Genomic DNA, 27,472 nt, shown 5'->3' with positions numbered 1-27,472 from the left:
TGTTACATTGTGGACCCATGTTTAGCTTGTGATCCACTATGACCCCCAGATCCCTTTCCACAGTTCTCCTTCCTAGGCAGTCATTTCCCATTTTGTATGCGTGCAACTGATTGTTCCTTCCTAAGTGGAGTACTTTGCATTTGTCCTTGTTGAATTTCATCCTATTTACTTCAGACCATTTCTCCAGTTTGTCCAGATCATTTTAAATTTTAATCCTATCCTCCCAAGTACTTGCAACCCCTCCCAGCTTGGTATCATTCACAAACTTTATAAGTGTACTCTCTATGCCTTTATCTAAATCACTTATAAAGATATTGAACAGAACCAGACCCAGAACTGATCCCTGTGGGACCCAATTGATATGCCCTTCCAGTATGGATCCAGTGAACCACTGATAACTACTCTGGGAACAGTTTTCCAATCAGTTATGCACCCACCTCATAGTAGCTCCATATAGCTTGTATTTCCCCTAGTTTATGAGAAGGTTATGCAAGGCAGTATCAAAACCCTTATTGATAAACCACATCTAGCACTTCCCCGCTATCCACAAGGCTTGTTACCCTGTCAAAGAAAGCTATCAGGTGCTGTAAAAACCAACTTATTTACTACAGATGGCAGCACTGAAACCTGAGTCTTATTTCTCTTCTAAGATTTGAAATGTGAATCTCAGTTGAGGGTCTTTGCCTGTTGGATGCTCTGGACAGCACTTCTTATGTGCATTAAAGAGGGGTTTTCTAGAGACAAAACTAGGAATTTGTAGAGCACTTGCACCACAATTCAGGAATGCGTTACTACTAGGAAAGCACTTACACACATGCTTTACTTTAAGTCCATGCCAAGTCCTATTGCAGTCAATGGGATTTAAGCACATGCTTAAAGTGCTCTCCTGACTGAGGGCCTTACAAAGCAGTGGAGGCTGCAGGCAGGCAGATTGCTTACTTTGCCAGCATCCAGCTTGCTGTCGGTTTTCAGATCAGCTGCTTCTTCCCTCACTCCATTTACAATCTTTTCATTGACAGACATGGTGTCAATGGTGACAGCCGCACTTTCCATCTGATCTGTCTCAGCAGCTCTAACATCTGGAGATGCAGCTACGGGATGCCCTTGACTGCTGACCACATTTGTCCCCTCCGCTGTCCTTTCCCCCGGAGTTCCTGACTGTTCATAAGCTACAGAAACTGCATCTTCTACATCGGTATCTTCCTTTTCTAACAGTTCATTCCCCATGGGTTTCCCATTGGGCTCCTCTTTGTTCAGACCACACAGGCTGCTGTCAGCATCACTGTTAAGCAGTTTGTCCGGAGTTGGAGGGCGCACACCATCAGAATCCAAGGGAAACGCTTGACTTTCTTCAGCGTGACTCACTTTCAAGGACTCCTTCTAGGCAGCAAATTAAACACAATTAGAGCTACCTAGCACTCCTGCTTTGCCCCTTCTCTGGGAGGATCCTTTGTACCAAAGCGGGTCTACATTCTCCTACAGGAGGACAAGGAATCACAAAGCTTTGGGTGACTTCAGCAAGGCCAGTTTGAATTTGTTTAATTTATCCCACTCTTTGAGAAAAGGAACCTCATTGTGATGAGTGTCCTCGTCTCTTAGGGTTGGAATTCTGCTTTCATACCCTAGGGATCCCAAGGTGTGCGAGTTAGTGACTGAGGCTGTAGTCGTTACATGCCCCTCACTAGCACTCGCACACAGCCCTGGACATAGCAATCGGTTTAATAAGAGAAGGCAGTTTGAAAAATAGAGATTTGTTATTTTTTTTTTAAACTTCTGCCTGGAGCTGTCACCTAGGCCAGATAAACAGGAGATGCCCACTGCATTGTCCACCTTCGGCGCCGGGCCAAGAACAGACATAGGATTTGAACCCACAATCTTCAGACCCAGAATGAGACTAAAACTGACAAAGGTATACCGGTAAGAGCAAAGGAGCTAGTCTAGCCTAAGGCCCCCTGAACAGGACATATTAGACTTGGAAAACGTGATCTGAACAAGCTGAGTCACCCAAAGCTTCAGCAGCATCTCATGGCAGCCAGGCAGCTCGGGAAACTCACAACAAAAAGCACAACCCCCAGGAGAAAGCTGGAAAAGGTTCCCTCCTCAGCATGCAAACCGCGTCTCTGACAGGTCTTAGGTTCTCACTGTTTTATTAATGCTGTGGTGACTTGTCGAAGGCTTTAGCTAAAGCCTTGGTACAGTTAGTGCTGTACACAAACGGCACATTTTCTCTGGGTATTTTTACCAAGGTGTCGCTCTGAAGCCCAGAATGCCAAGATACTGAAAGGATACCTAGCAGGCTGCCATTCAGATGAGGGAATTCTGCAGGACTCAGGAGATTTATTAGCTGAATTGGGGAGAGCAAAATCAAATCACTGGATAGTCTCCCCCAAACACTGCATCAGAACTGCATTTCAGGGGGTCACCATCAATTTGCCAAGTGACAAAAATTAAAGCTTGAACCTACTTCAGTTCAGGGCTCCGTTAACACAGTCTTACAAATGCACCACTAGCATTGGTCACCTCTACAGGGCTTGTCAAACGGACGTGAGGGCTCAAGAATGCGTTTGACATGCAGAAGAAATGTATATGTTCATGTTTCCCTGACATCGGACTCCCAGTCCTGAATAAGTTTCTCTCATTCTTGGTTGGATGTTACTGCGTCAGCAGAGATTGGTCACTGATTGATGCATCACATAAGTGAGTCCATTTTGGAATTCATTAGTTTCACCACTAAACAGCCAAGATACTTAACTTTTAAGAATGGCTGTTGTCTAGTGATGGTCGCCCCTTTCCATTCTAATTTCATAGGGTATTTTACTGTGCAGTAGTGTACACACACCCAACATGACCCTTCTCCACTCCTAGAACAAAACCAAGCTAAAAACAGGTATGTTCTTCCCTTTGATGAACACAAACAACTCCCCTCTGCATTCACTGGAGTGTCTACGGATCATGTGCAGAAGAGACTTCTCTTTAAGCAAGTTTACATGACGCACTGGAGTGGCTCAGAAGGGTTGTAAGAACAGACTTATGCAAGGCTGTTCTTTTAATGTTATATCTGAATGATTACTACATACAGTTCTATAAAATAGTGAACATGCAAATTAGACGCAAGCAGAGATGCAAAATCTTCCATTCTGCCAGGGCAGGGCAAATTTTACCAGGCCTTTCGGTGCTATCGCAAGTCAGTCAGGTAGTAACTGGTTCTAGCTGGTCCTCCCACAAGCTGCAAGATAATTTACCTACAGCTGACTGACACTCTGAATGGTGTGAAATTCCTCCCTATCATATAAATTGAATGCCCCACTGATCAGCATAAATCTGGAGCAAACACACTAATACCAATGGAATTGGATTTCATAGAGTAATCCATGATACACAGAGATGACTGATCACTATAAGCAACAATCACTAAAGCTGAATTGCTACTCACCGTGAAAAACCACGCAGCAATGCTGCTCGTTTGCATTTAAACAAGTTTAACACAAAAGGGCATAATGCTGGGAATTTAGCTTTAACAAAAACAAACATTAGATAGACAAAAATCTTCTAACATGTGAGCTCTTTGTTGTTTGAAGCCAGACTCTCACATTTGGGTTGTTCCTGGGAAGACAAGCACACAAAGCAGTGTAGGATCTGCAATGTTAGCCTGGAAAGCTTTCCCATTTGCTGTTCAGGTTGATAAATCTTTTCCATGCAACATTTTAACCACCAGAAAAACAACAATCTGATGCTTTATCGCAGCACTAGCAGATGACTGTTTTCTATACCATGAAAAGCTTCAGAGACATCATGCAAGCCAGTGATAGCAGAAATCCACTGGTCATCTCTCTCAGACTTCCAGCTTCATCTTCAGAATTCCTTAGGTGCTGGAGCCCAGGTTCTGTAACACTGGCTAACCGGGTACCACAATTGTCTTCCTCTGCCCTGCAGAGCAGAACACCACACAGATGCTGCCACCCCTCTGAACTGGGGGTGTAAGAGGCATTTCGTTTACTTTCTCCTGCACACCACACAGTACCAATTAACATTCCCCAAAAAGGAGTTTCACAGCTTACATCTCTCTTACTGATATCATTTAACTACAAGAGAAATTACATTTCCGGAAGAAAAACAGAGGCCTAGTAGTATTCAAACCCTGGAGATACGTCCCCTCTCTCCTAAAAACTAGCTGGACTGATTTTGATACTTTAGAACAAACAGATAACATACATGTAAGCCAAGAAGAGAGTCCGGAGTGTCGGCTGCGTTTAAATCACCCACTTCACCTGAGACTTTCACAGAGTTCTGAGTGACAGCAACAGATTATGTTTCAAGCATTTTTTTTTTTAATTTGTAAGTGTTGTTACTATATGGTTATCGGCTAGAAAATCCTGGGTTATAAACTGTACATATCGATAGTTTCTAAAAACTAGACAAATTCTTGTGGTACATGCTTAGGAGTTGTGATGCCTTGAGGGAGGGGTGCCGTGGCCCAAAGCATGCACTGTGAGGGTGGATCTATTTACACTACTGTGGTGGGTGTCCATTTGGCTTAAAGTTGTCTTTCTGTATAGAATGAAATTAGCATTCTGCTGTCATTCTTAGTTGTGGAAGAGGGTTCAGCTAGCATGAGAAGTGTACGGGGTTTTTTAAAAATTAAAAAAAAAAATGATTTAATTGAGGATTGGTCATGCTCTGAGCAGGGGATTAAACTAGATACCTCCTGAGGTCCCTTCCAACCCTGATATTCTATGATTACCAAGGTGACTGCCAGGAGAGACTGTCTAACTTAATATCTTCTACTGAGAGAGATCCTGGATGTGATGCTACACTGGTAGCGAAAGGGTAATGATGGAGACAATCCCAAATGGGGATACATGGTCATTCATCTGAAAGGAATTCATTGCCATAGTTAGCAGCTACTGTAAGCTTCACCTTTGGCCGAAAGGGCAAAGCTGATCCAATTTGTAAGACACACTAAGACGACCCTCCACCGCGGATTCCCAAACGTCTCGCTGTACATGCTCTGCATGTTTTACTGCTTCTGCTTTTCAAACAGCTGGTCAGCTCCATTAATTCACTGTTCTACCAAGAGCTTGCTACATCAGGGGCTTGCTCCACTGGCCCGAAGAGAAGGCTAGTGGTTACAGAAGTTGCTAACCATGCTCTTCACTACAATGGAGAGAATAATGCAATGAACAGTTTCTTACCCTTAAGGTAGTCAACACTGTGCCGATGATTTATGGATGTCACGTGACTTCCTTGGAACACACAACACTCCCTCCTGCACACACGTCTCTGCATTAATGCAAAACTAGCACACTGTACTGTGCTGCATTTATTTATGGAGTCTGCTCGCCTTTCACACATTTCCATCTGCTAAAAAAATCGCTCCATTTTAATGTTCCATCGTAGAGATAGGCCATGTGACTCCAAATGTTTACCTGCAGACAGACCTTTTTGGAATGCAGAGCACCAAAGCTCCCTGAACTGTTAGAGGTACAGAATGATTTGCTACTATGTCATGCACAATTTTCTCTCTCCAGTCACCCGCAGTCAGAAGCCTTCAGGCCTCTCCCATTATAGCTTGAAGTACTCTTGTATTCCCAGTCATGTTAATACAATCTTTGCTGCAATTACCCCAGAAATCCCTCAAAGATCGGTTCAGAGAATATTTAACAACGACAATTCAAACCCCATCATCTTCACCCTCCTTACCTCCCAACCTCCAGAAAAGAGTTTCCATGAGCACAAATGTAAGAAAAGCAAACCAAGTTCTCCAACATCTGACTGGCTTGATTTCCCACTCCTCTTCCCCAGATTTAGTTACTCAGCTTCCAGCTCCACCCCTTAAAACACCCTGGGATTTCTATGAATTATTTCCAGTTCTCCTTCTCTTTGGACCAGTTCATTCAATTCTTTGCAGTCTCCTTTCCCAGCAATCATCACCACACCACTGCATGTCACTAGAACTATCACATAGTGTCTCCAAATATGGATTCTCAGTCTTGGATCCACTGACTGGATTTTTACCAGCTCTGTAGGCAAGCTGGATTATCACTTCATCCCGTCACTTCTCACACACTCCTTTGTGGGACCTGTTTTATGGACCTTCGCTTCCTTTTGATTTTGTAATAAAACTAGAGAAGGGTTTGGGATGCAGAGAGAGAGCTGGCTAACAGGAGTGTTTTCCTACTGCCATCTTATGGCATTAAACGTGAATGGTAATTTCCAGTGGTACATTAATAACCAATCAGGCCTCAAGGTAACATCCATCTAGGTTACTAGTTCTTAAGAGACAGTCTGGCTGTCGGGGGACAACTGCCATTTCATAACAGATCCCAAAGCCCTGCCATGGCAGTGGAATGCTAAGCGCTCTCTTTGTTCCTAGCCACATTAACATTTCAGTGGCGAACTGGGTCCCAACAGACCTCTTGTTGTTCTGGAGATGAAGACAGCTTGGGTCCTTCCTATTCACATCCAATTTAACACAAGCTGCCTTGCACACTATGCCCAGCGCAGCAAGCATTCAAAAGCTTACTTTTCATGTGCCATGAAAAAGGATAATGAAAATACTGCAAAGCATTTTAAAAATCAATTAATTTGCCTCTCAGATGCTGGAGCAGAATTTTTAAAGCAGTGAGAAGGGATTAATGCCCACAGGAACAGCATGGCTAAAATCACTACAAATTGCTTTCAACACACAAACCATTGTTTCCTTGTCATCCTAACCCCGAGTCCTGTTAATTATGTACAGACAAGGAGCACCCCAGCCCCAAGAAAAATAAAAACAGATGTTCAAGGCCATACACGTTTTTAAATCATTGTCGATGCTCAACATCTGAGGGCAAGAATTTATCAACAGTGCACCAGAAAAGGGAGCAGTGACCAAGGTTCTACGCTTACACTAAAGAAAGTGGCCATGTGCCAATATTCCTCTCAGTTTCCACATAACAATAGAACCAGAACACACTCGCCAAAAGGAATGATGAAGCTGGAGTGGTATTTTTAAAAGAGGAAAAAAACCTGAGGACCTCACTGAAATATAGTTTCCGTATTTCCATATTTAGTTATTTATTTTACTTGCGAATGTTACTTCTATTCACTCACTGGAAAAGGCAAAGATGAAATTAAATCCTTCCCAATGTAAATACTGCCACTCCTGCTGTAACCTTAACTCTCAAGAAGGGGCTATAGTTCCGTCCTTGGCCCTCAGATCTTCTCCCACTATACGATACCTCTGGGGTGACCATATCCACCTGCATGAATTCCACTGCCTACCCAACTGTGCCCCCAAGAGTTCAGTTGGACCCGACCGAGGCCAAAACCAAGCTCTGGTTTTTCCTTGCAAACCCCCACCTTTTCCCCTTTACCCAACAACTCCCCCGTCACTCAGACTTGCGACCCTGGGGTTATCTTGGCCTCTAGCCTCCCCTCCTCCCTTCACATCCAGATGGTCACTAAGTTTTGCTGCTTTCCTCACTTTCCTCATTCCAATCCCTCCTAAAGATCCTCTTCTCCTGAAGACCCACAGACGCTAATCCAGGACAGTCAATGCCCGACCTGACCCTGACATTAGAAAAGAAGGACAAAGAGGTAAAGTTCAAAAATAAAACCAAAGAAACAAAACCACAACCATTCCGACTTCCAGCCCCATATGCTCTTGGGGTCTCTCATTATCCATAGCCATCTTAAGCTTCCTGCGGCAGGCACTGCATTTGCATTTGTGCCTTGGAAAGCACAAGTCTCTTAACTGAATAATAACTCTGCCACATTGCACGTAGGTAGTATTTCTATTCCAGTTTTTCTGGTGAAATGAGTAGGTTAGGATCCATTTATGCCATAAATGTACATCATGAAATATACATGATGCACAACTGGGCAGAGCTATCATTGCTGTGGGACCCTTCATTGACTTAGTTTTAACTGTGCACACTTGAAGTTCCATTAACATGGAGGGAAACGCCTGGGTAGAATGAGGAGATCTAGACAATGCTGCGTTAAGAATATCAGCAAATGGGAGGAGCTCTGTCTGCACATGAACTCCCCACATTGGTAACTCTGGTGCAGCTGCACCGTTGTAAGCAATAGTGGGACATTTTTGGAAGAAAAACCTAGCATAGAGATGGTCAGTTTATAGAGGTGCAACTCCACTGACTAAGTGAATTACAACCTATTTTTCACCAACAGGAGATCAAACTTATTTTTCCAAAAGAAAACCCAGAATTTACAGAATACAGCAAAAACCTTTGACCCATAAAACGGTACAATCTGCCATCTTCTCCTGTTTCTCATGTTAAAGCACTGACAGCTTTTAGAAGATTCTGCCATGTGTACTTCAATTGACATTTACTAATTCTCTCAGATAAATAGCATCCCCCAACACACACACTTGACTTGAGAGAAGTAAACCCAGGATCTTACAAAACCCTGATCAAGCCAGGCAGGGAAAACATGGACTGCAATGCTCCAGAGGGGGTCAAATACCATTATGCTCTTCTAAATACCTCAGCAGACACATACCCAAAAAACCTCTTCCGGGCATGCGCAGTATGTCTTTTTCACTCACTCAATCTTATACAAAAGCACATCAGTTAGCACTATTTACATGCCCAGTTTCAAAGTTCAGCCATTTTTTAAATTTACCTACATGACAAAGAGAGTGTGGTAATTTTTACTGTGGTTTTTAAACAGGAATTTTATCTACCTACCCCAGAAGCAGAGAACTCAGAGAAAGTCTGACTGGATTTTGTTTAAACTTAAAAAAAAGACTCACCTTTGGACAGAGACCAACCAAGGAAAATTTCATCCCCAAAAATGAATTTTTTAGAAAATGATAATGTGAAAACAAAGGGCTCACAAGTTAAACTGACACACAGCCTGAATAACAGCGAGTTCGACCGAATTATTTTACAATGCTACAAAGTTATTTTTATGCAAACTAATGTAAATTCGTCAGCCTTATTTTAAGAACACAATCCTAGGACCTCCCTTACAAAGCCCAGTTTCAAACATAGTCACCATCCTGCAAATGATATGAACAATAACAAACAGCAGAGCAACTCAGCCCCAAATTCCCCTAGTGCACCTGGGAATATCCAGCCACTCGTTACTATCTCAAGCGACCCATTTCTTTTCTAAATGCCCGTGACGATTCCAAGGACACGCTCTTTCTTACCTCATACTCGAAGCCACCTCCTAGGGCGCCAATATCCATGTGCAGATTTTTGAGCAGTCTCGCTGTCCCACGGGGACTCTATATATTCAAAAAAAGGAGAACAACTGCAGATGAGTTTGTATCTTTGCAACTGGCCATATTTCAGGCCATGCTTGAGGACATTCTGGGATTTAGTAATTGGTGGAAACGGGGCAGGGGAACTGCAAGACAATGTGTTAAAGCAACATGATGCTACCATCCGATTCATTTCAGAAACACTCCTTAGCAGTGTATCGCTTCCTGAATTATTCTTCTTCTTTACAAATGCGAGTGATGGCCAGCTATACATGGCAAGCAGGTGCTCCACACAGGCAGTCACCTGGGTAAGGGATGTCTCTGCTGGGTTTGCAGGATTCTTCTGTAATGCTATCCTGAACTGCCATTTCCCAATAGCACAATGAGTTCACAAATGAGTGTGCTCATACAGATTTCAGTCTAGTCCACTATGTCTGGGATCTTGTACCCATTGAATTTAATGGCAAAGCTGCCAATGAGGTCAAAGGGGCAGGATCTGGCCCACAGAGATTGTGAACGTGTCCATAATAAACACTGAAACCCTCTATACATCTAGGAGTAAAAGAGGGCACAGCTATGCACTTGGAAGGGAAACTTCCCTAGCTGAGTCCTGTGGCACCTTTAAGACTAACAGAAGTATTGGAGCATAAGCTTTCGTGGGGCTTTTTTGGGGCTTACGTCTGATGAAGTGGGCATTCACCCACGAAAGCTTATGCTCCAATACTTCTGTTAGTCTTAAAGGTGCCACAGGACTCTCTGTAGCTTTTTACATATTCAGACTAACACGGCTACCCCTCTGATACTTCCCTAGCTGACACATCCATGGCCAAGACCCCTACAGACAGTAGCACTCACCCTCTTCAAAAACCTAACAGATCAAATCAGAGCAAGAACAGGGTTAGATACCTTGGGGAAAAGACAAGAAACTTAGCCTATGTTAAACCCAGAAGCATTTGAACCACAGGACATTCTGGGCTGAAAACCCTCATGAGGCAAGGACTATCAGGATCTATTCCCCAGATTCCCTTAGGGGATCTACGCATAGCCCACAAAAACAACACACGGCACTCATAGGAATCTAACAGGTTTCTCAGCTCTCTTCCTACCTGATTTTCACTCTCTTCCTCTTCATTTTCCCCTTCATCTAGAGCTAGGAGATTTAAGGAGGCTTTTTCCTCATGCATGGATCCCAGCAAGCTCTTAGTGCAGTCGGTGGATTTAAGGGTCTGTGGAGGCTGCAAAGTCAAAAAAAGGGGGATGAGGGTTGTTAGACGAGACCAAGCCAAACAGGAAAGACGACACAGGCATCCACTCAGGCATATCAAAGCATGGCAGCCCAATTCCATCCCTAGTAGAGGGACTCTCTCACCAGCTTAGTAGCACACAGTCAGCAGAATACCCAGAACGTCAAGGACTATGCAGGCTAACTTGACTGTCTAAAACACGGTTATTTTGCAGAGAGTCACTGCAAATATATCTTGACTACCAAGGTGGTGAGCTTTGCTTTAGGCAAAAGTTTCCATTATATCAAAGGTGCTCTCACTGTAAAGAAACACATATGCAAAATCTTCCCACCCAAGAAAATACAAATTCATCAAGCTGGATTTGCAACCGACTTCCTCCTCCCTCTTTTCTTTTTTAAGATGAATTTGATGCTGGTAGAAGGTGTAAGATTGATAGCTCTGGGGATACAAGATCTCTATACCCATCAAACAGGTATACAACCGATGGCAACGAAAGCGTCTCACCCCCACCCCCACTACTGTGGGCTTCTCTACATGGCAAGTTATTGAGAGACAAGCCAGCATGTGCATCTACAACCTACCAGCTTGCCTGATGGACATTGCTACAGTGCACTGAAAGTGGCCCCCCAGGATTTGTGTGCGCTGTAGCAGTGTCCACCTGGGACAGGACTGCACAGCAAGCTGGCGCACTGTAGATTCACACCCTGGTCCACCACACAGTAACGGCTTGTAAACGAGCCCTGCGTCTCAGCTTTCTGCTGGAGGGACCTCTTCTCGGGAAACAAAAGGAAGTTCAGTCTCTGTAGTCCATTTAGTCTTTCCCCTCTCTGTGGTGACCAATGAGGGGCCAGTGGCCATTTTACAAAGTGAATGTTTCCCCTCACGACTGAGGCCCAACAGCTCATTTCAGCCTCAGATGGGAACAGCTGCTCAGCCACTAGTGTGACGGCACCTGTGCTGTCCTAGTATCACAGTGAATGAGTGCGCGATCCTCCCTGGCAGAATTAACACACGGGGGCTCAAATACTAGAACGATGGGCACCAATGTAGAGCTTCCATAGCTAGAAGGTGGGGAAGAGAGGAGCAACTCTTATGCGCCAGCATTGTCATTCTGAGTGCAGGGGGGCTGGAGAGCATCACTGCCACTTTGGACTAGGTTCCATACAAATATGGGGGGTGGGGTGGGGAGGGAAATGTAGAGACAGGAAACGTATTTCACATTTCTAAGCATGGCTTCACAGACAAAGACAGGTTAAAAACCATGTACGAGGGACAGGGATACGGCCTTTGAAACACCAGTCTAGCGTCTAGTATCAGAGGGGTAGCCGCGTTAGTCTGGATCTGTAAAAAGCAACAAAGAGTCCTGTGGCACCTTAGAGACTAACAGGTGTATTGGAGCATAAGCTTTCGAGGGTGAATGCCCACTTCGTCCGACGCATGTGTCTGGGGAGGTTCCTGAAAACATAGTGCATTGCAACAAACACATCCCACACTGAACTTTCAGTGAAGAGGGAGAGTTACCAGAGTTCCTTCTCTGAGCAGCGGACTGGGTACCCCGGAAATCTCCACACTGGTGCTTAGCGAGCCACGGAGGGCACCGGCTGGACCATCCACGACACCACGTAAAGGAGCAAGACTCCCCGGGGGAACTTGGACAGGTGCTAGCAGGGAACCTGGAGACTAGGACATGCAAGAATAAGGTAAGTATCTGACCACAACTGAGATGGATCAAGAGAAGGAGAGCAGGCACCATTTACAGTCAGCAAGTAGGTACAAAAATAACGAGCCACTCCTATCTGAACATTTCCTGCTACCACTTAAATCACCTCTGCTCGAAAGCTGCTAACGAGACCCCAACACTCAAATGTGTGAGGAATAAGAGGTGGATTCACTCGTGCATATAGCCCATCCAATGACCCATATGAACAGAGTTATTTAGTTTACAACATCCAGGAGTTTGTCCTGATTCACAAAATTCACAGAAACACCAAAACATCAGGGAGAAGATAAAATATAATACACCCATATTGGCATACACAAATGTAATAGATGCACATTCACAAAGAACATTATATGAATGCCTGGGAAGGTGGTCAGAACCTCTGTACTATTCTAATAAAATCAGGCCAGACAGCATTTCCGCTCTTGTACCCCTCTGCTGCTTTGCACAGCACTGAATAACTGAAGTAGAAACCATGGCTGACAAATTCAGTTTCCTCAGCAAAGAAAAAGAAGTGACATTTATTATGAATTATTGTCCAGATGTCAATACGTGACTTTTCAAATAAGAACGAACTAAAAGGGTTAATATACTCTTGCTGTTACTTGAAACAACCCTTCCCTGCGCTGGTTCCTCCCATGACAGCATTGCTTCACTGAGTTTTGAGCTGTTGGCCAGGAAGAGGGGGAGTAGGGATGCCCATGTGAAGTGATAACAGCTCAGCAGCCCAACTAACTGATTGCGTAGGACCTGGGTAACTGTGCAGCTTCACCCTCCAATTACCCATGGGAGACTGGGGGTAGGGGGCGGGGTTCTCATCATTTTCTGGTTGTTATTCTAAGCAGAATAAGGCATGACAGTCTCACTGGGATGGCAAGGAGTCTCCTGCCCTACAGAGGCTGCAATAAGCAGGTGGGACTACAGCAACAACGGTGGGTGAGAAGTAAAATTGTGGCAGGCAATTCTGCTGCAGAACTTCAACAAGGGGCTCTTAATAATTTCTACTGAGGTGTCTCCCATCTACTGCACAGCAAAAACCCTGAGAATAATTCCTACATCCCAGTTAGAGGGGTCAGAGAAGAGCCACGGAAACTATTCAAGGACAGGAAAACATTTTAGCATGAGAAATTCAAGGAGCTGGATCTATTTAGCTTAATAAAAAGAAGGTTAAAGGGTGATACAGTCAGTAAGTACCTGCGAGAGGAACAGATATTTGATAATGCACTCTTCAGCCTAGCAGCAAACGCAGAACAAGAGCCAAGGGCTGGAAGCTGAAGCTAGACAAATTCAGACTGGAAATCAGATACACAGTTTTAACAGTGAGGGTAATTACCACTGGAACAGCTTACAAAGGCTGTGGTGGAGTCTCTGTCATTGAGAATTTTTAAAGCAAAACTAGATGATTTTCTAAAAGGTCTGCGCTAGCTCGAACAGGAATTAACTCGGGGAAGTCCTGTGGCATGCAGGAGGTCAGACTAGATGATCACAGTGGTCCCTTCTGGCCTTGGAATCTATGAATCTCTAAACAAATGTAAATCCCATAAAGGGCTGAGATCAAACAGGACAAGCTGGAGAAAATGCCAAACTCAACTGACCTGATCAGAAGAGCTGAAGTTTAATTGCACTTGTAAAGGTGGGCAGAGAAACTCTAGGCTAGCTCAAAAATAATCCTCTCATATAGCAGTGACACAAACAGGCCCCCCACCAAGGACCTGAGTTACCACCACAGAGCATCTCAAACCTCTATTTTGCACAGTGGAATTTTTATCCAGCAAGACATACCTTGCAATACGCTGCCCAAGGTAAACGTGAAACTAATGCATGCTACAAATACGCCTATGGTTTCCCAGCACCACTCTGTAGCATTTCTTCAGCAGAGCACGTGGGCGTCAGGAGATCAGTCTCCTGTACACGGTGTTTATACAAAATTACAGACTGAAAACACAGTTAATTCACTAGCGCACTGGGGGACGGGGAAGGAAGATAAACGCACACTGCTCTCTCCTCCACCAAGTTGTTGCCAAATCAATGGTTATAGTGAAAATTACACATTCTCGGCTTAACTAGTGATTTTCTACCGATGGCTATTAACTGTGTGTGTGAAGCTGGGGGTGTTAGTTGTCCTTCAGCAAGAAAAACTCACTTCCATTCAGCTAATTAAAACTTTCAGGATAATCTGCAGTTTATCTGATATTTATAGTCATAGTTATTATCAGCTAAGGGGGTGCTACCACATGCTGGTAATTGGAAATCGAAGCTAGCAATTCAGTGGAGTCACAGCTGGATACCAGCAATACGGGAGCAAAGCACTTCATTAACATTACACACAATGACCTTTTATTTTATTTCTTCGGAACACACTATTTGGCAAGTCCTTATTAAACTGAAGCAATTACTTATGAAACAAAGAACAAGCCAGCCCAGGACACACTTCACACCGACGAGGAACCTCCCGCTGTATGCAGTGGAGGACAGCACCATGGCCCAAAACTAGTGCATCTTATAGCAGTGGGGGATGCTCAACTGTGCTGCCTCTTGGGGAGGAAGAGCAAGCTTCAAGCACATGCAGCTGCAGGCCAGAGCAAAACAGCTGAGCGCTTGTCATCCAACATTAAATACTACCTGGATTTTTGTTTAATTAACAAGGCAATTGTAGCCCAGGATAACTGTCCTAATAATGAAGAGGTGGGAGCTCTAAAAAGAAACAAGAATACTTTGGATTGAATTGTTTTATCAAGATATGAAGGGCAGAGAGTTTGTCCCGTGATATTCAAAGCAAAACACAGTCAGAGAGCATTGCTTGCATCTGCTGCGTACTCCCATGTCCCCGGGATTCACGGTCAGCTTTGCAGGGAGGCATCACTTTTAATGGGTACTTTGGAGTCTTTTGGTTTCCCAAAAGCGGGGCCGAAGGGGAAAGAGGGAGAAGACTGCTTTCAGAGATGGCACCAGTCTATCCCACCTTTGCTGCTCTCCCATGAATTTACCTGGTTTGAGTTTATCAAGATGTGTCACAAGACAACAGCAGTGGTGTTCAGGTCAGGACTGAGGTTTGCTCAAAGAAGTTTGTGCAGCACCGACCTGCAAAAGGCTGGGGGAGGGGCACTGTGCTAACGCTCAACTTCCAAGAGAAAACAAGTTCATGCAACCTTTGTTTTTCTGAATTTAACAGAAAGGGTGGCCCTGTGGTTAAGACATTTAACTTAATTCCTGGCTCGCTCATACCCCCTACATAACCTTTGCCAAATCACTCTTGGTGCCTCAGCTTCCTGTCCATAAAATGAGGACACATTCTTTCTCCCACCATTGGTCTATCTTATCTATTTAGACTGCTCACTCTTCAGGGCAGGGTCTGGCTCTGTGTTTGGACAGTGGCTAGCACAATGAGCCCTGATCTCAGCTGAAGCCTCAAAGTAAGTGGAAAACAAATAAGGGAGATGTTCCTAGAGATGACTTTGTAATTAAATGTAATAATCCCAATCCATGGACTGCTCTGTGTGACCTGTTTGATAGTTCAGAAGACAGAAATAATATTGTATAATTCATCCAGGATGTAAGTTATGTAGTGCTTACCATGCCAGGAAGGTCAGCAGGACGGTATTTTTCATCCTGCGCCTCAAAGCTTTAATAAACCCCCAAATATACCTGTCACATCAGCTCATGTGACTACCACCAGGAAGATAATTTCCCTTTCTCCTGAAACTTAGCTCAGCAGAGAGAAAATGCCCATTCTCAACTCCTCGGATTCATTTATAATGGAACAGCAGACCTGTTACAGAGGGATTTTTAAGTCTAAGCTGCCTACCTCATTACTGCCTGCTCCTTCACAAAGCTCCAGTTTGCTGTAATCCTCAGTCACTTTTCCACTCTGGGTCAACTCTCCTTCCACCTGTCGACAGAGCCTGCTGCTTTCCTGGCACTCAGCTGTCCGATAAAGCCAACCAGGAGAAACCTGTAAACCCTCTGTGAACAAATCTGCCTCTAGCCCTCTAGGAACTGGCTCTGTCCTTTGCTCTCCTTCTCCTGTTTCTTCTTGTCTGCCCTCATTGTTCTTCTCAGGGGCATCACGTGACCTACTCAGTTTCATGTTAAAACTGACACAGCTATGTTCCTGACTAGGTACTTGATCGTTTTCCTGCACATGCGGATAGAACTTCTCATCCTCAGAGTTACAGTCACTCTGCGACTTCCCATTGGCTGAGCTTTGTGGTGGAGTTGGGAGAGTTCCTGTGAAAGGGTGAGTGGGTAGAGGCCCTTTAGCAACAGCAGCAACCAGGTCTGTCTGTCTGTCAGACTCACGAGAGCTCTGGAGATCCCAGGAGAAGTTATCAACCTCTCCCAAAATCTGTGATGCAAAATGATCAGCTGAATTGCTTGTAACACTGCTGTCAGGTTCAGGCCCCAAACCGTTAGCCTTCTCCTTGTCTTTGTGCTGTACAGCAGAGAGAGAAACAGGCTCTGATGCAGAAATATCAGCTCCTGCTTGAGCATAAACTTCTACCCGTCTGGTGTAGGGTAATGTATCTGCAGTCACTTCAGGAACTGCCAGGGGGCTGTCGAATAGGTCTTTTTTCGGGGCTGCTTCTAGGCCTGCTCCTTCAGATTCAACAAACTCTGCCTGCTTTGAGCTCTCTCTCTCACACTTGCCGACAGCCTCACTGCTCTTGCAATGTTTGGTGGCTTGACTCAATGCCTGATCCTGAAGTTTTCTCTTCCTTCTGCTCTCAGCTGCTCTGCTGTGTACCCTCAGCTCTCGTTGGGGACAGTGAACATCAACCTCCTCCATCAAACTCAGGTCTTCTGTGGGACTGGCATCAAAGAGAATCATTTCACATTTCCTGCTGTAAAAAATATGGTCAGGGGCACTGGGGGTCAAGAAAGCTTCATTTTCATCGGCTTGTGATAAACCTGGGCCTCTTTCTTTATCACCACCAGGCCCTGTTGATCTTTCTCTGACTGATAAGCCGTCATCAGGCTGACAGACACTCTCTCCTGTCATTTCCTCCTTCTTCCGGTTGTCAGACAGCTTTTCCTCAACAAAGAGCATACCTGTGTCCTCCAGAACCTCGGGGGAATCAAGGACACTTCTCCCATTCTCAATGTCTTGTGAACACGATTTCTTTGACACATAAGAAATGGACTTTGTCCTAACAACATCTAAACCTTCAGACTCCGAGTCAGAAAAACCAAGACAAGGCTGGTCTCCAATTTTTGGGGACTTGTCTTGTCCCTGCTGGTTGTCTACATCCGATTTGCTAAAAGATGGTGTTCTTCCTAAAATTTTCTCCACATCAGCTAAGATCTGGTGAGTTCTGCTGGACTTTGCTGTGAGAAGTGGCTGCAGTTTATTTGGTGAAGTCCCTGCCAACTGTCTGTTTGAGTCACTTGTCTCTGGTGGTCTCTCAGAGGTCTTTCCTTTACCTTTCTTAAGAAAGCCCTCGTTTCTAATCTGGCTAACCTGATCTAGATCAGGACTTGCACACTCAGAGGACAGGATGGGAGAGGACATTCGATAAAAGGATGTTGAAGGAAGAATCCCTGGCTCTGGCTGCATTTCCTAAATAAATAAATATTAGCAGATAACTAAAATACACAACATCTGATACAGCACGAAATGGAACAGGATGTACTTGGAGCATTTGAAATAAGAAACACTATCAGAAATCCCTCAAATTGAAGGCTTGGGCCTTTTCCATGGAGGTCCCTGCCTGGAAGATTCTACCCCCGAGAGTTTGTTGGCTTTCAAGGTCTGGTGCAAGGCACATCTTATCAGCCTGATATTTACACAATTACTGGGTGAACTGGGAAAGTTCTCTCTATTTGAAAAGGGAGGAATGGTTTGCCATTGGGATGACTACTCTTGTTGCCAACCAACTGCAAAACAGATGAATCTATTGCTTTTAAGGCTGTGCCTGGTGCCTAGATACCATAGCAACAGGTGCACAGTTACTTCATAAATAACATTGGTTGTTTCTTCCAATGAGAAAAACTGCTCCAAAAATTCTACAACCCACCCACCCACCATCTAAGCACAGCAATCACTCCATCCTGGAAAGGCAGGAAGTAAGAGGAATGGCTGGAGTTCAGGGCTCTGAGCCCATGTTCTGCAAGGGCCTGTGATCAAACGTGGGTATGGCAAAGCATTAGGAAACAGGAGGATCCTAGAGACATTCTGGGTGTGCCACTGACCCATCTAACTCAAAGTCACCTGAGCATCTTGATACCTTGGCCCAGTCAATTGGGAAGAACTATGTGCTAGAAAACCTTGGCCAGCACAAACAAAACAAGAAACACTTTGGGCCCTGCAGTAGCCTTGACTTGATTTAGGAAGGAGGCTCTGAACTACTCATGCCACCTCACGGCCCCTCAGACCATAAAGTCATTGGGAGCATCACAGAAAACCAAGTGCTGAGTTTAGTGACCTTGAGGGTGAAACTGGCAGTAGCTGCTTCCCTGAACAAGCCAATTTCTCCTCTGGCCTCAGGGTACTAAGGGATTTGGCCCAGTTGTTAAAAAATGAAGTTAAAGAACAATAATTGAAAAGTGATGCTACGCCTGCCTCCATCTGCTCCTCTGCACAGCCCCCCCACAGCCACTTCATGCCCGTCATTCATTCTGCCTAGCCTCTAATACTACAGCAAGACACGAGAAGTCATTCTTCCGCTCTACTCTGCTCTGGTTAGGCCTCAGCTGGAGTATTGTGTCCAGTTCTGGGGGCCGCATTTTAAAAAAGATGTGAAGAAATTGGAAAGGGTCCAAAGAAGAGCAACAAGAATGATTAAAGGTCTTGAGAACATGACCTATGAAGGAAGGCTGAAAGAACTGGGTTTGTTTAGTTTGGAAAAGAGAAGACTGAGAGGGGACATGATAGCAGTTTTCAGGTATCTAATAGGGTGTCATAAGGAGGAGGGAGAGAACTTGTTCACCTTAGCCTCTAAGGATAGAACCAGAAACAATGGGTTTAAACTGCAGCAAGGGAGGTCTAGGTTGGACATTAGGAAAAAGTTCCTAACTGTCAGGGTGGTTAAACACTGGAACAAATTGCCTAGGGAGGTTGTGGAATCTCCGTCTCTGGAGATATTTAAGAGTAGGTTAGATAAATGTCTATCAGGGATGGTCTAGACAGTATTTGGTCCTGCCATGCGGGCAGGGGACTGGACTCAATGACCTCTCGAGGTCCCTTCCAGTCCTATAATCTATGAATCTATGAATCTACAATAAGTAGCAGCCATCACCAACTCGCAGCTGGTCACTTACGCTCAGGCTGGCTCTCCTGGCCCTCCCTAACAAGCACCTCAGGTGTACTCACCGCAGCAGGTTTCATTGGCTCTCTCTCCTTCTTGTCTTTCTTCTCCTTCTTGTCTTTTTTCTTCTTCTTGTCTTTCTTTTTAATGCTGCCATGAGCCGAAAGCTTCTCCCGCTCCTGGATCACAAGTTCTCTGTAATGTTCATCACAAGGGTGGTCCCATGTGGACTGGCCATTAGAAAAGTTAAAGTAATAGATGTCGCCAGTGATATCTTGACTGATGTGGGGAAAACAGAACACAAAGACAGGAGAGAGTCAGGGCATCAGCTCTGTGCCCGCGAATCAGCACGCACAGCTGGCAGCAATGCTGCTGTGTGTGGCCACAGAACCGGTCATCATAGGGCTTTACAAGCGCTGGCCATAGGCTCCCTTTGGTGCTTAGCAGAAGCGGAGCATGCTGCCCCAGAAAAGCCCCAAATACACAGGATGGGGGAGCAGCTGCCCCACAGCACAGTCCTGCTTCCATCACGCTCATTTCCCAAACTACTTCTTCCCTCTCCCTAGGGCAAGGGCAGCATTGCCACCATTCTTTAAGCATCACCACACCCCAGTGAAGTACGGTATTGTATTATCCCCATTTTACAGGGGCATGTACAGGCATGGAGGGGAAGTGACTTACCCAGGATCACAAACTGGTTTTGTTACAGAGATAGGAATAAAACCCAGGAGCCCTGATACCCAGTCCCCTGCTCCAACCACTAGGCTACTTTCCCCTACTTATTTGACAAGCACCTAGAGAGGGATTAGCAAGGAGAGATTGGCAATCTACTGAAATAGTACTGATTTAAAGTTCTCACCATGGTTTCCACTCTGGAGGTAAAGGAGCCACAATGCCTTCTCTGGCCAGCCACATCAACTCCGGCTCATTCTCAGGGTCAATTCCTATCTCCCTGGCAAACTCCTGAATTTCTGTAGTAGAACAGAAGTAGAGGAAACAAAAGTCAGTAGAAGACAGTGTGGGGCAGACAAGCAAGGTTGTGCATTCCTGTGCAAACCTGTGCTCAGTACAGCCCAGGGGCGCTGGGAAACCCCCCTCATTGAAGACACTAGAATTGGGATGTTTTCTATAGCTCTGTGCAGCCTGTGCGCCAGGGAGCATCTTACAATGGGCGAGGCAAGGCTGAACTCTGCAGGGGTGGGAGACAGAGGCAGCCACAAACGGAGGTATATCCATGGGAATGGAAACCAGGAGCCTTATTCTACTATCTCACTGCCGTACGTCGGAATTAACTGTCTGGAAGTCAAAGGAGTTACTGCAGTGAAAACCAGTGTAAGGAAGAGGACAATCAGGTCCCAAGAACCCTGAATCCCAGTGTCCCGCTCTAGCCACTAGCTGACACCATCTCCTCCCTCGTTTTCCTAAAGGAGCTCGGCTCTCTTGCTCAGCCCCAGATGGCTGGTTTCCTCTGTGACAGTCCCAACGGCTGCAAGGGAATGGAACCAAGAGCCAACTCGGCACCGCTTCTTAGTGAGGGCACCGCCAGTCTGACTGGACGAACGTCTAAATCTGCCTTGCAACCCCTCCGGCTTGAATTTGCTGGCAGATCAGAATTTCTTTGAGAGACGGGCTGTTACTGATGCACTACAGACAGCAGGATGGAGTGCCACTAACACGAGCTACCTTTTCAACTCTCCAACACACTGAACATCACTCATTCTGCCTGCTTTGCCATTCTCCTGCAATATTTGAGAGCCCAATTTTTCTGCTCTGAGGAAGGCAGGTGCCAGTTACCTTGCTCACTGGGTATGTATGTTTCATCATAATCTTCTTCTAGGATGAGCTGATCCCCAATGCGTATAGCGGGTCCTGCCATGTCCATTCATAAGGGGACACACTGACTGCACCTAGTAGTGAAAACACAACCAATGTCCTTAGCTAGAGATCAATGAATTTCACTCATTACAGATTAATTAGCAGGTATGCATGTGGGGCTGTGACACTTTCTTGGGGAGCCCAGAATTATAGGTGACCTCATTACCCTCTTACCCAGAGAGAGACTTGCTGGAGCTAAACTGGGTGACAGCTCCCCGTCAACCCAGTCTGTTAGCCAGCCAAACAATCTCCTCCAAAGCTCTGCCAGCTTTGAATTTGCCTTGCAGGGAACACTTGACGAACCCTAGTTCCAGAAACTCCCCGGAAGAACGTGCCTCTTCCGCATCCAGCCGCCACTGGACACCCACAGAGATTACCAAATCCTTTGTCTCCAAAGAGGCAGTGCGCACACCAGCCCGCTAGGTGAACTGAGGAGCCTCACTTTCCTATTACAACACGGGGGAGAACATATAGTAAAACCAAGAATAAATTTATTACTAAAGAACAGAAATTCAAGTGATGATACTAAGCAAAGATAATAGAAAGATCTGGTTAAAACAAAAAGTTTCTGCAAGACTAGAACTTAACTCTAGCAATTTAATCTTTTCTAAAACAGGCTCTCATCTAAAACTTCTCCTGTAGTGCTTGCTGGAATTCAGACATACCAGGATCCAGACTTTCATGATTCCCCTAAGCACTACAAAGGGTTTCCTCAGTAAATCGATAAACCTCGGGTCTTTTTCCCCCCTCTTCTTATAGGCCAGGACACCTTTGAAATGCATCCTGTGAAGTGTATCCGGAGACAACGTTCCTTGCCCCGCTGGTTGCTCTTTGAGGTGTAGGTGCCAAGCTGTCGATGTTGTCCTTACATTCATTTGCTTTTTTTGTTGCCTCAATATGTGAATGTAATCCCCATTGTTTTCAGCTAATCCTGCTTAATTAACATTAGAGACAGGGAGGTAACTACATCCTCTCCTGTCTGGAAGAAAACCTGTTTTTCCTCTTTGTTTGATTACAGACTTATATCCATAATTCCTCCTGTAGTGTTCTTACACACACTGCACAATGATATTAATGGCCAGTACACTATACGTTTTCATTAGATACCTTATATGACATTCTTTATCGATAAATGCCATGACAACTATGTGTTAGGTGTAGTGCCTTTGTCAGGTCTGACTGGAGTTTGCCAGTAGGCACTGAGGCACTCCTAGGGTCACAGGGGCCCTGAGCGGGAAGCGCAGTGGGTTCTACAGACCAGGACAGCTGCCAATGATATGGGGATTGCTGACTCGCTCCTCCAACACACAAAGAATCGCAAGCAGCCCTGGTATAGGCCAGATGGTTTCTCTAGAACTGTTATTGATCATGTCTTTGTTAAAAATCATTGGTAGTCATTGGTCATGGATGTATGAGTTCACGATGGCACTAAACTTGACATGACCATCAGCTTCTGCTGACAGATGTGCACCTCCAACTTCTACAACAGCCAGTTAATGGGGCTGAAATTAGTCCAATTCAACCAAAAGCTATTCTTAGAATTGAGGTATCAGATGGCTTTTTGTTCTGGGCTGCTCAAGGCTGTTGAAACATTATAGACTGAAGGAATGGAGTAGTTTCAAGTCACCAAGAATGATGACTGCCAGCTCAGGGCTGTGGCCACAGCCCTTCAAACATCAAGCACTGATCGGTGAGGAGATGCTCACTGCAGCTGGAGCTAAGAAAAAAGGTACATTGGTCATGAGCAAAAGCAGAGGCTGAACGGGTTAAACTTTCGAACAGCATCCAGTCATTGTGTAAGAAAGATCAGGAATCCTGGTGGTCAACTCAGGCAGCCAGTTTTGGACTGGCTGCCACCAGGCACAATCTCTGCAGTATCTATGCAACTGTGCAGTGTCTGCAGTGGAGGGTGGTACAGTAAAGAAACGGGATAGCAGCATCAGCCAGAGTCTGCAAGACCACATCATGATGTTCCTCAATTATACACTGCCTGAAGAGGGCCAAGGAGTTCCGGTAGAACCACCTTCTTTCAGCCAAGAAGAGATCCGGATTCCAGTCCGTAAACTGAAGCCTGGGAAGGCACCAGGAGTTTGTAACACCACTACTATCATCACTGAAGACAGGTGAGAGTATTGTTATACCAAGGCTGCATAGACTCTTCCAGACCCTCTGGAGCACTAACATAACCGCCAACAATTGGAAGGTGGCATTATTTTTACTCTGTTCAAAAAGGGTGAGAAGGCCATATGTAGCAACTCAGAGGTATTACACTTTTGTCAATCCCAGGGAGAGTCTTCGCTTCCATATTAATGTCTTTAATCAACAATGCACTTCATGGCAAAGGCCAGGATACTCAGTGTGGCTTCAGACCTGGTCATTCACCTTGAGACTGCTTTTTGAGAAGATGGATGAATTTAATAAGCTGCGTGCAGCACTTTTTATGGACTTCCATCAGGCCTTTGATTCTGTGCATTGAGCAAGTTTGCAGGATCTGATGAGATGACTTGGAATCCCTGGGAAGATAATGTCAATGATAGAAGAGCGCTATAAAAGGAACAGAAAGCTGTGTTCAAGTCAGTGGCAGATACACAACCTGGTTTCCTATTTCCACAGGAGTTCGGCTAGGCTGTGTTCTGTCACTATCGTTACTCAATATCAGCACCAATTCATTTATGGATCAGCTTGAGGAGCCAGCTATCGGTGACAGTGAGATAAACACCCTTCTGTTTCCAGATTTCAGACATGCCAATGACACTGCCTTGTTGGCTCAGATTGGTGAATCGCTGATCTAGCTGGGCAAGAAGCAGCGGTCTGGTTAATCCCTGGCCATCACCATCAAGCGACCTCCAGTTCCAAATTACAATCCGTTTAGTATTAATCTGTCTAGACGGGAAATCAAGCAGGTGGCAACCGTCATATCCTTGTGAAGCAACACAGACGATGCTGGAGGGTGCTCAAACGATGTGGACATTGGTATAGCGGCAACTGCTGTCATGTTGCAGGCCCTTCAGCAGCCTCTGTGGGGACCTTGTGGCATCAAACATGCCACAAAGCCACAGATCCATAGAACCATGGTTATACCAGCTCTGTTGTACGGCAGTGAGATGTGGGTGCTGAAGAACACCAGACTGAGGTTTTTAATTCTCATGGTCTTTGTGAGCTGCTCCACATTAAGTGGCAAGACAGCATCAGAAATGAGAATATTAGAAGTTGAACCTAGCAACTGCCTCCATCAGCCCTGGTTCGGTTTCAGTGGCTTTCTTGGTACAGACACATTACTAGAATGGAAGACCAATGTATTATGAAGCATGTGAACCAAGTAATGCTGCTACACAGCTAGCAATTACCATGGTTACCAAAAGCTTCAGTGGTGTGGTAAGATTGCCAAAGATAGATATAAACTGAATATCCAGCCAGACCACCATAAAGATCTAGGGAGAGATCGATCCAGGTGGCACTTGATCTGCAAGGAGACTATGTCCCTTTGGATTTGCCATGACGATGATAACGTGTCCCAATTATAAAGTTATTAGAAGACTATCCCCAATATTAAACATGAACAGTCACTTATTTGTGATGATTATTTCATAGTTTTACCTCACATAAAGGCTAGACAAAAGAACCATTAGTGCCCCGGAAAACCACCATCCACTTTTTCTTGGTGATGTTCAGTGGGTCTTTCACTTCCTGTGTGCCTTTGTACCGGTCAATCATCACTATCAAGAGCAGGCAGCGTACCAGGCAATGTTGTCAACACACTAACAATGACAGCTCTAAATACTAGCACCACACTGCTCCCATCATTGAGCTCTCCCTGTCTTTTCCCTTTCCAATGACCTCAGACAGCTCTGTATTTTTAACTCTCTTATGTAAAATGAGCCACGTAACCAGCAATTAATCCTACTAGGTCCCAGACTGCAGTATTTTCAAGACCACAGGATCAAAGCAGCACCACAAATCCTACTCCACATTCTCTCCTAAACATACGTGACCTAAAACATCTGAATATGGACAATTTAAGCTTAAGGTGCTTCCATTCTTATTTCTTTTCTAGTGTTTATAGTCATCTCACTCACACACAGTCTTTAGCAGCAGAAGAAAGAACAGGAGTACTTGTGGCACCTTAGAGTAACACATTTATTTGAGCATAAGCTTTTGTGGGCTACAGCCCACTTCATCAGATGCAAGAAGTGGGCTGTAGCCCAAGAAAGCTTATGCTCAAATAAATGTGTTAGTCTCTAAGGTGCCACAAGTACTCCTGTTCTTTTTGCGGATACAGACTAACACGGCTGCTATTCTGAAACCGGTCTATGCTGACTTATTCCAGTTAATTGAATCCCAATTTGTACATGTACCAAAGTGCTTGTGTGTACAGTATATATCACCACACAAACATATATTGTGAAGCCATGAGCTACCTACCACACTCATGAAATGAGTATGCGGTTCCCAGCTTGGTATTAGTGGCTAATGCCTTCATTAACCACCACATATGAGGAAATTAAAAACAACAAGGCAGAGTGCTGGCATAGAAACAGATTTTCATGATCTCCTTGCCAAAAGCAGAATGAGGGACGGGCTTCACGCCTGCAGCACACAGACTTGCTCCCTCACATCCTTTCCGTATGCACACTCCCCTGGCACCTCCACATGCTCTCAGCAGGAACTCTCCCAACTCTTACCCCCATGGCACTCCCCATTCCCCACGGTACAGCTTGTGCACACCCACTCGCACCGAGTCCTGCACCAGCTTCCCCCCTCCACTTGCACATTCAACGCCCACACTCACCCCCACCGCCCCTCCCCCTTGCACACTTACCTGCCCCTTGCACACTTACCCGCCGCCCCTCCCCCTTGCACTCTTACCCGCCCCTTGCACACTTACCCGCCGCCCCTCCCCCTTGCACTTACCCGCCCCTTGCACACTTACCCACCTCGCACACTTACCCATCTCTTCCTTACCCACCCCTTGCACACTCGCCCCCCGCCCCATTCCCCCTTGCACACCTGCGCCCCCTACAGCAGACGCGCATGACAGCGCGGCCTTACCTTCCACGGGGCCCCCGCACCTCCCCAGCCTGGGCCACCCCCCGGTCCCTACGGGCAGCGCCAGCGGGGGCAGACGGCCCCCAGCCTGCGCTCCCCACCCTCCGCTTCCATGGACGCCCGGGGGTTGCCCTGGACCGGCCAGCAACTACTTCCGGGCTTGAGCTAAGCCTAGCAACGGCAGGGCCCGCCCCAGCCTCCGCCTGATTGGGCGCCGGGGAGGCCCGGCGGCACTGGATTGGTGCAGGCGTAGGACAAGGTCACGTGGGTCCTTTAGCTGTCCCAGGGCTTTGTGGGAGTTGTGGTCCGCAATGAGCCTCCCAGGGTATAACGACCCCCTCCCCAAACCGGGGCCAGTGACACTAGGGGCCCACAGGGGACATGCCCCCCAAAACTGGGCATCATGACCCCAAGGGTCACCCCCCAAAACTGGGCATCATGACCCCAAGGGTCACCCCCCAAAACTGGGCATCATGACACCACTCAGGGGATGCCCCCAAAACCTAGTGTAATGACACAGACAGGGCCCCCCCCCCAAGCCCCTAGGAGACACAATCCCCCCAAAATTGTTACTTCATGAGAATTCCAGGGGTCACTTTTTTAAACAAAGCTGTAAAACAACATATTAAAAATCCTTTCTTGGTTAGTAAAAAGAACAGGAGTACTTGTGGCACCTTCGAGACTAACAAATTTATTAGAGCATAAGCCGTCGTGGACTACAGACCACTTCTTTGGATGCCTTTCTTGGTTAGTACGATTTTAGATCAGTAGGCACCAAACTGTGGTCTGTAGAAGGCTTGCTATATTCTCCTAGCTCTCCTCCTTCCTTTCTCCAGCTAAATCACATAAAGAGACCATTAAAAATACAGATATGTTTCCTAATGTTACATTTCCATGTATGCAATTGATGTAATTTCAAGATCTTGTGTAACTGTGACTAATGGGAGTAGAGATGTCTCGGAGGCCTTCTCTCTGTTAGGATATAATCCAGAGATCTCCAAACTTTTTTGATCGCGCACCCCTATCAGTAAAAAAATTTTGAGCACGCACCCCCTGCCACACCGCTCGGACTCCCGCCCAAACTGATGAAGCCAAAAAAGCACTCCTCCTGCCGTGCACCCACTTTGGA

General features: G+C 45.7%; 1 protein-coding gene across 1 annotated transcript in view; it reads right to left on the bottom strand.

The window, feature by feature from the left end:
• CEP164 (centrosomal protein 164) overlaps positions 1-26,460 on the bottom strand; it is a 94,161-nt gene extending 67,701 nt beyond the window's left edge. The window contains 11 exon segments of the mRNA XM_054005462.1: positions 940-1,382; positions 3,830-3,933; positions 3,935-3,969; positions 9,161-9,238; positions 10,321-10,449; positions 11,980-12,138; positions 15,984-17,735; positions 19,488-19,701; positions 20,282-20,393; positions 21,217-21,329; positions 26,347-26,460. Coding sequence (XP_053861437.1) covers positions 940-1,382; positions 3,830-3,933; positions 3,935-3,969; positions 9,161-9,238; positions 10,321-10,449; positions 11,980-12,138; positions 15,984-17,735; positions 19,488-19,701; positions 20,282-20,393; positions 21,217-21,304 — 3,114 coding nt within the window. The 5' untranslated portion in view covers positions 21,305-21,329; positions 26,347-26,460.
• Positions 26,461-27,472: the final 1,012 nt, after the last annotated feature.

This window comes from Malaclemys terrapin, chromosome 15, assembly GCF_027887155.1.
Source record: "Malaclemys terrapin pileata isolate rMalTer1 chromosome 15, rMalTer1.hap1, whole genome shotgun sequence".
NCBI classification, from domain to species: domain Eukaryota; kingdom Metazoa; phylum Chordata; order Testudines; family Emydidae; genus Malaclemys; species Malaclemys terrapin.
The sequence above is the reverse complement of the archived record's forward strand: the minus strand, read 5'-3'. Positions and strand labels throughout refer to the sequence as shown.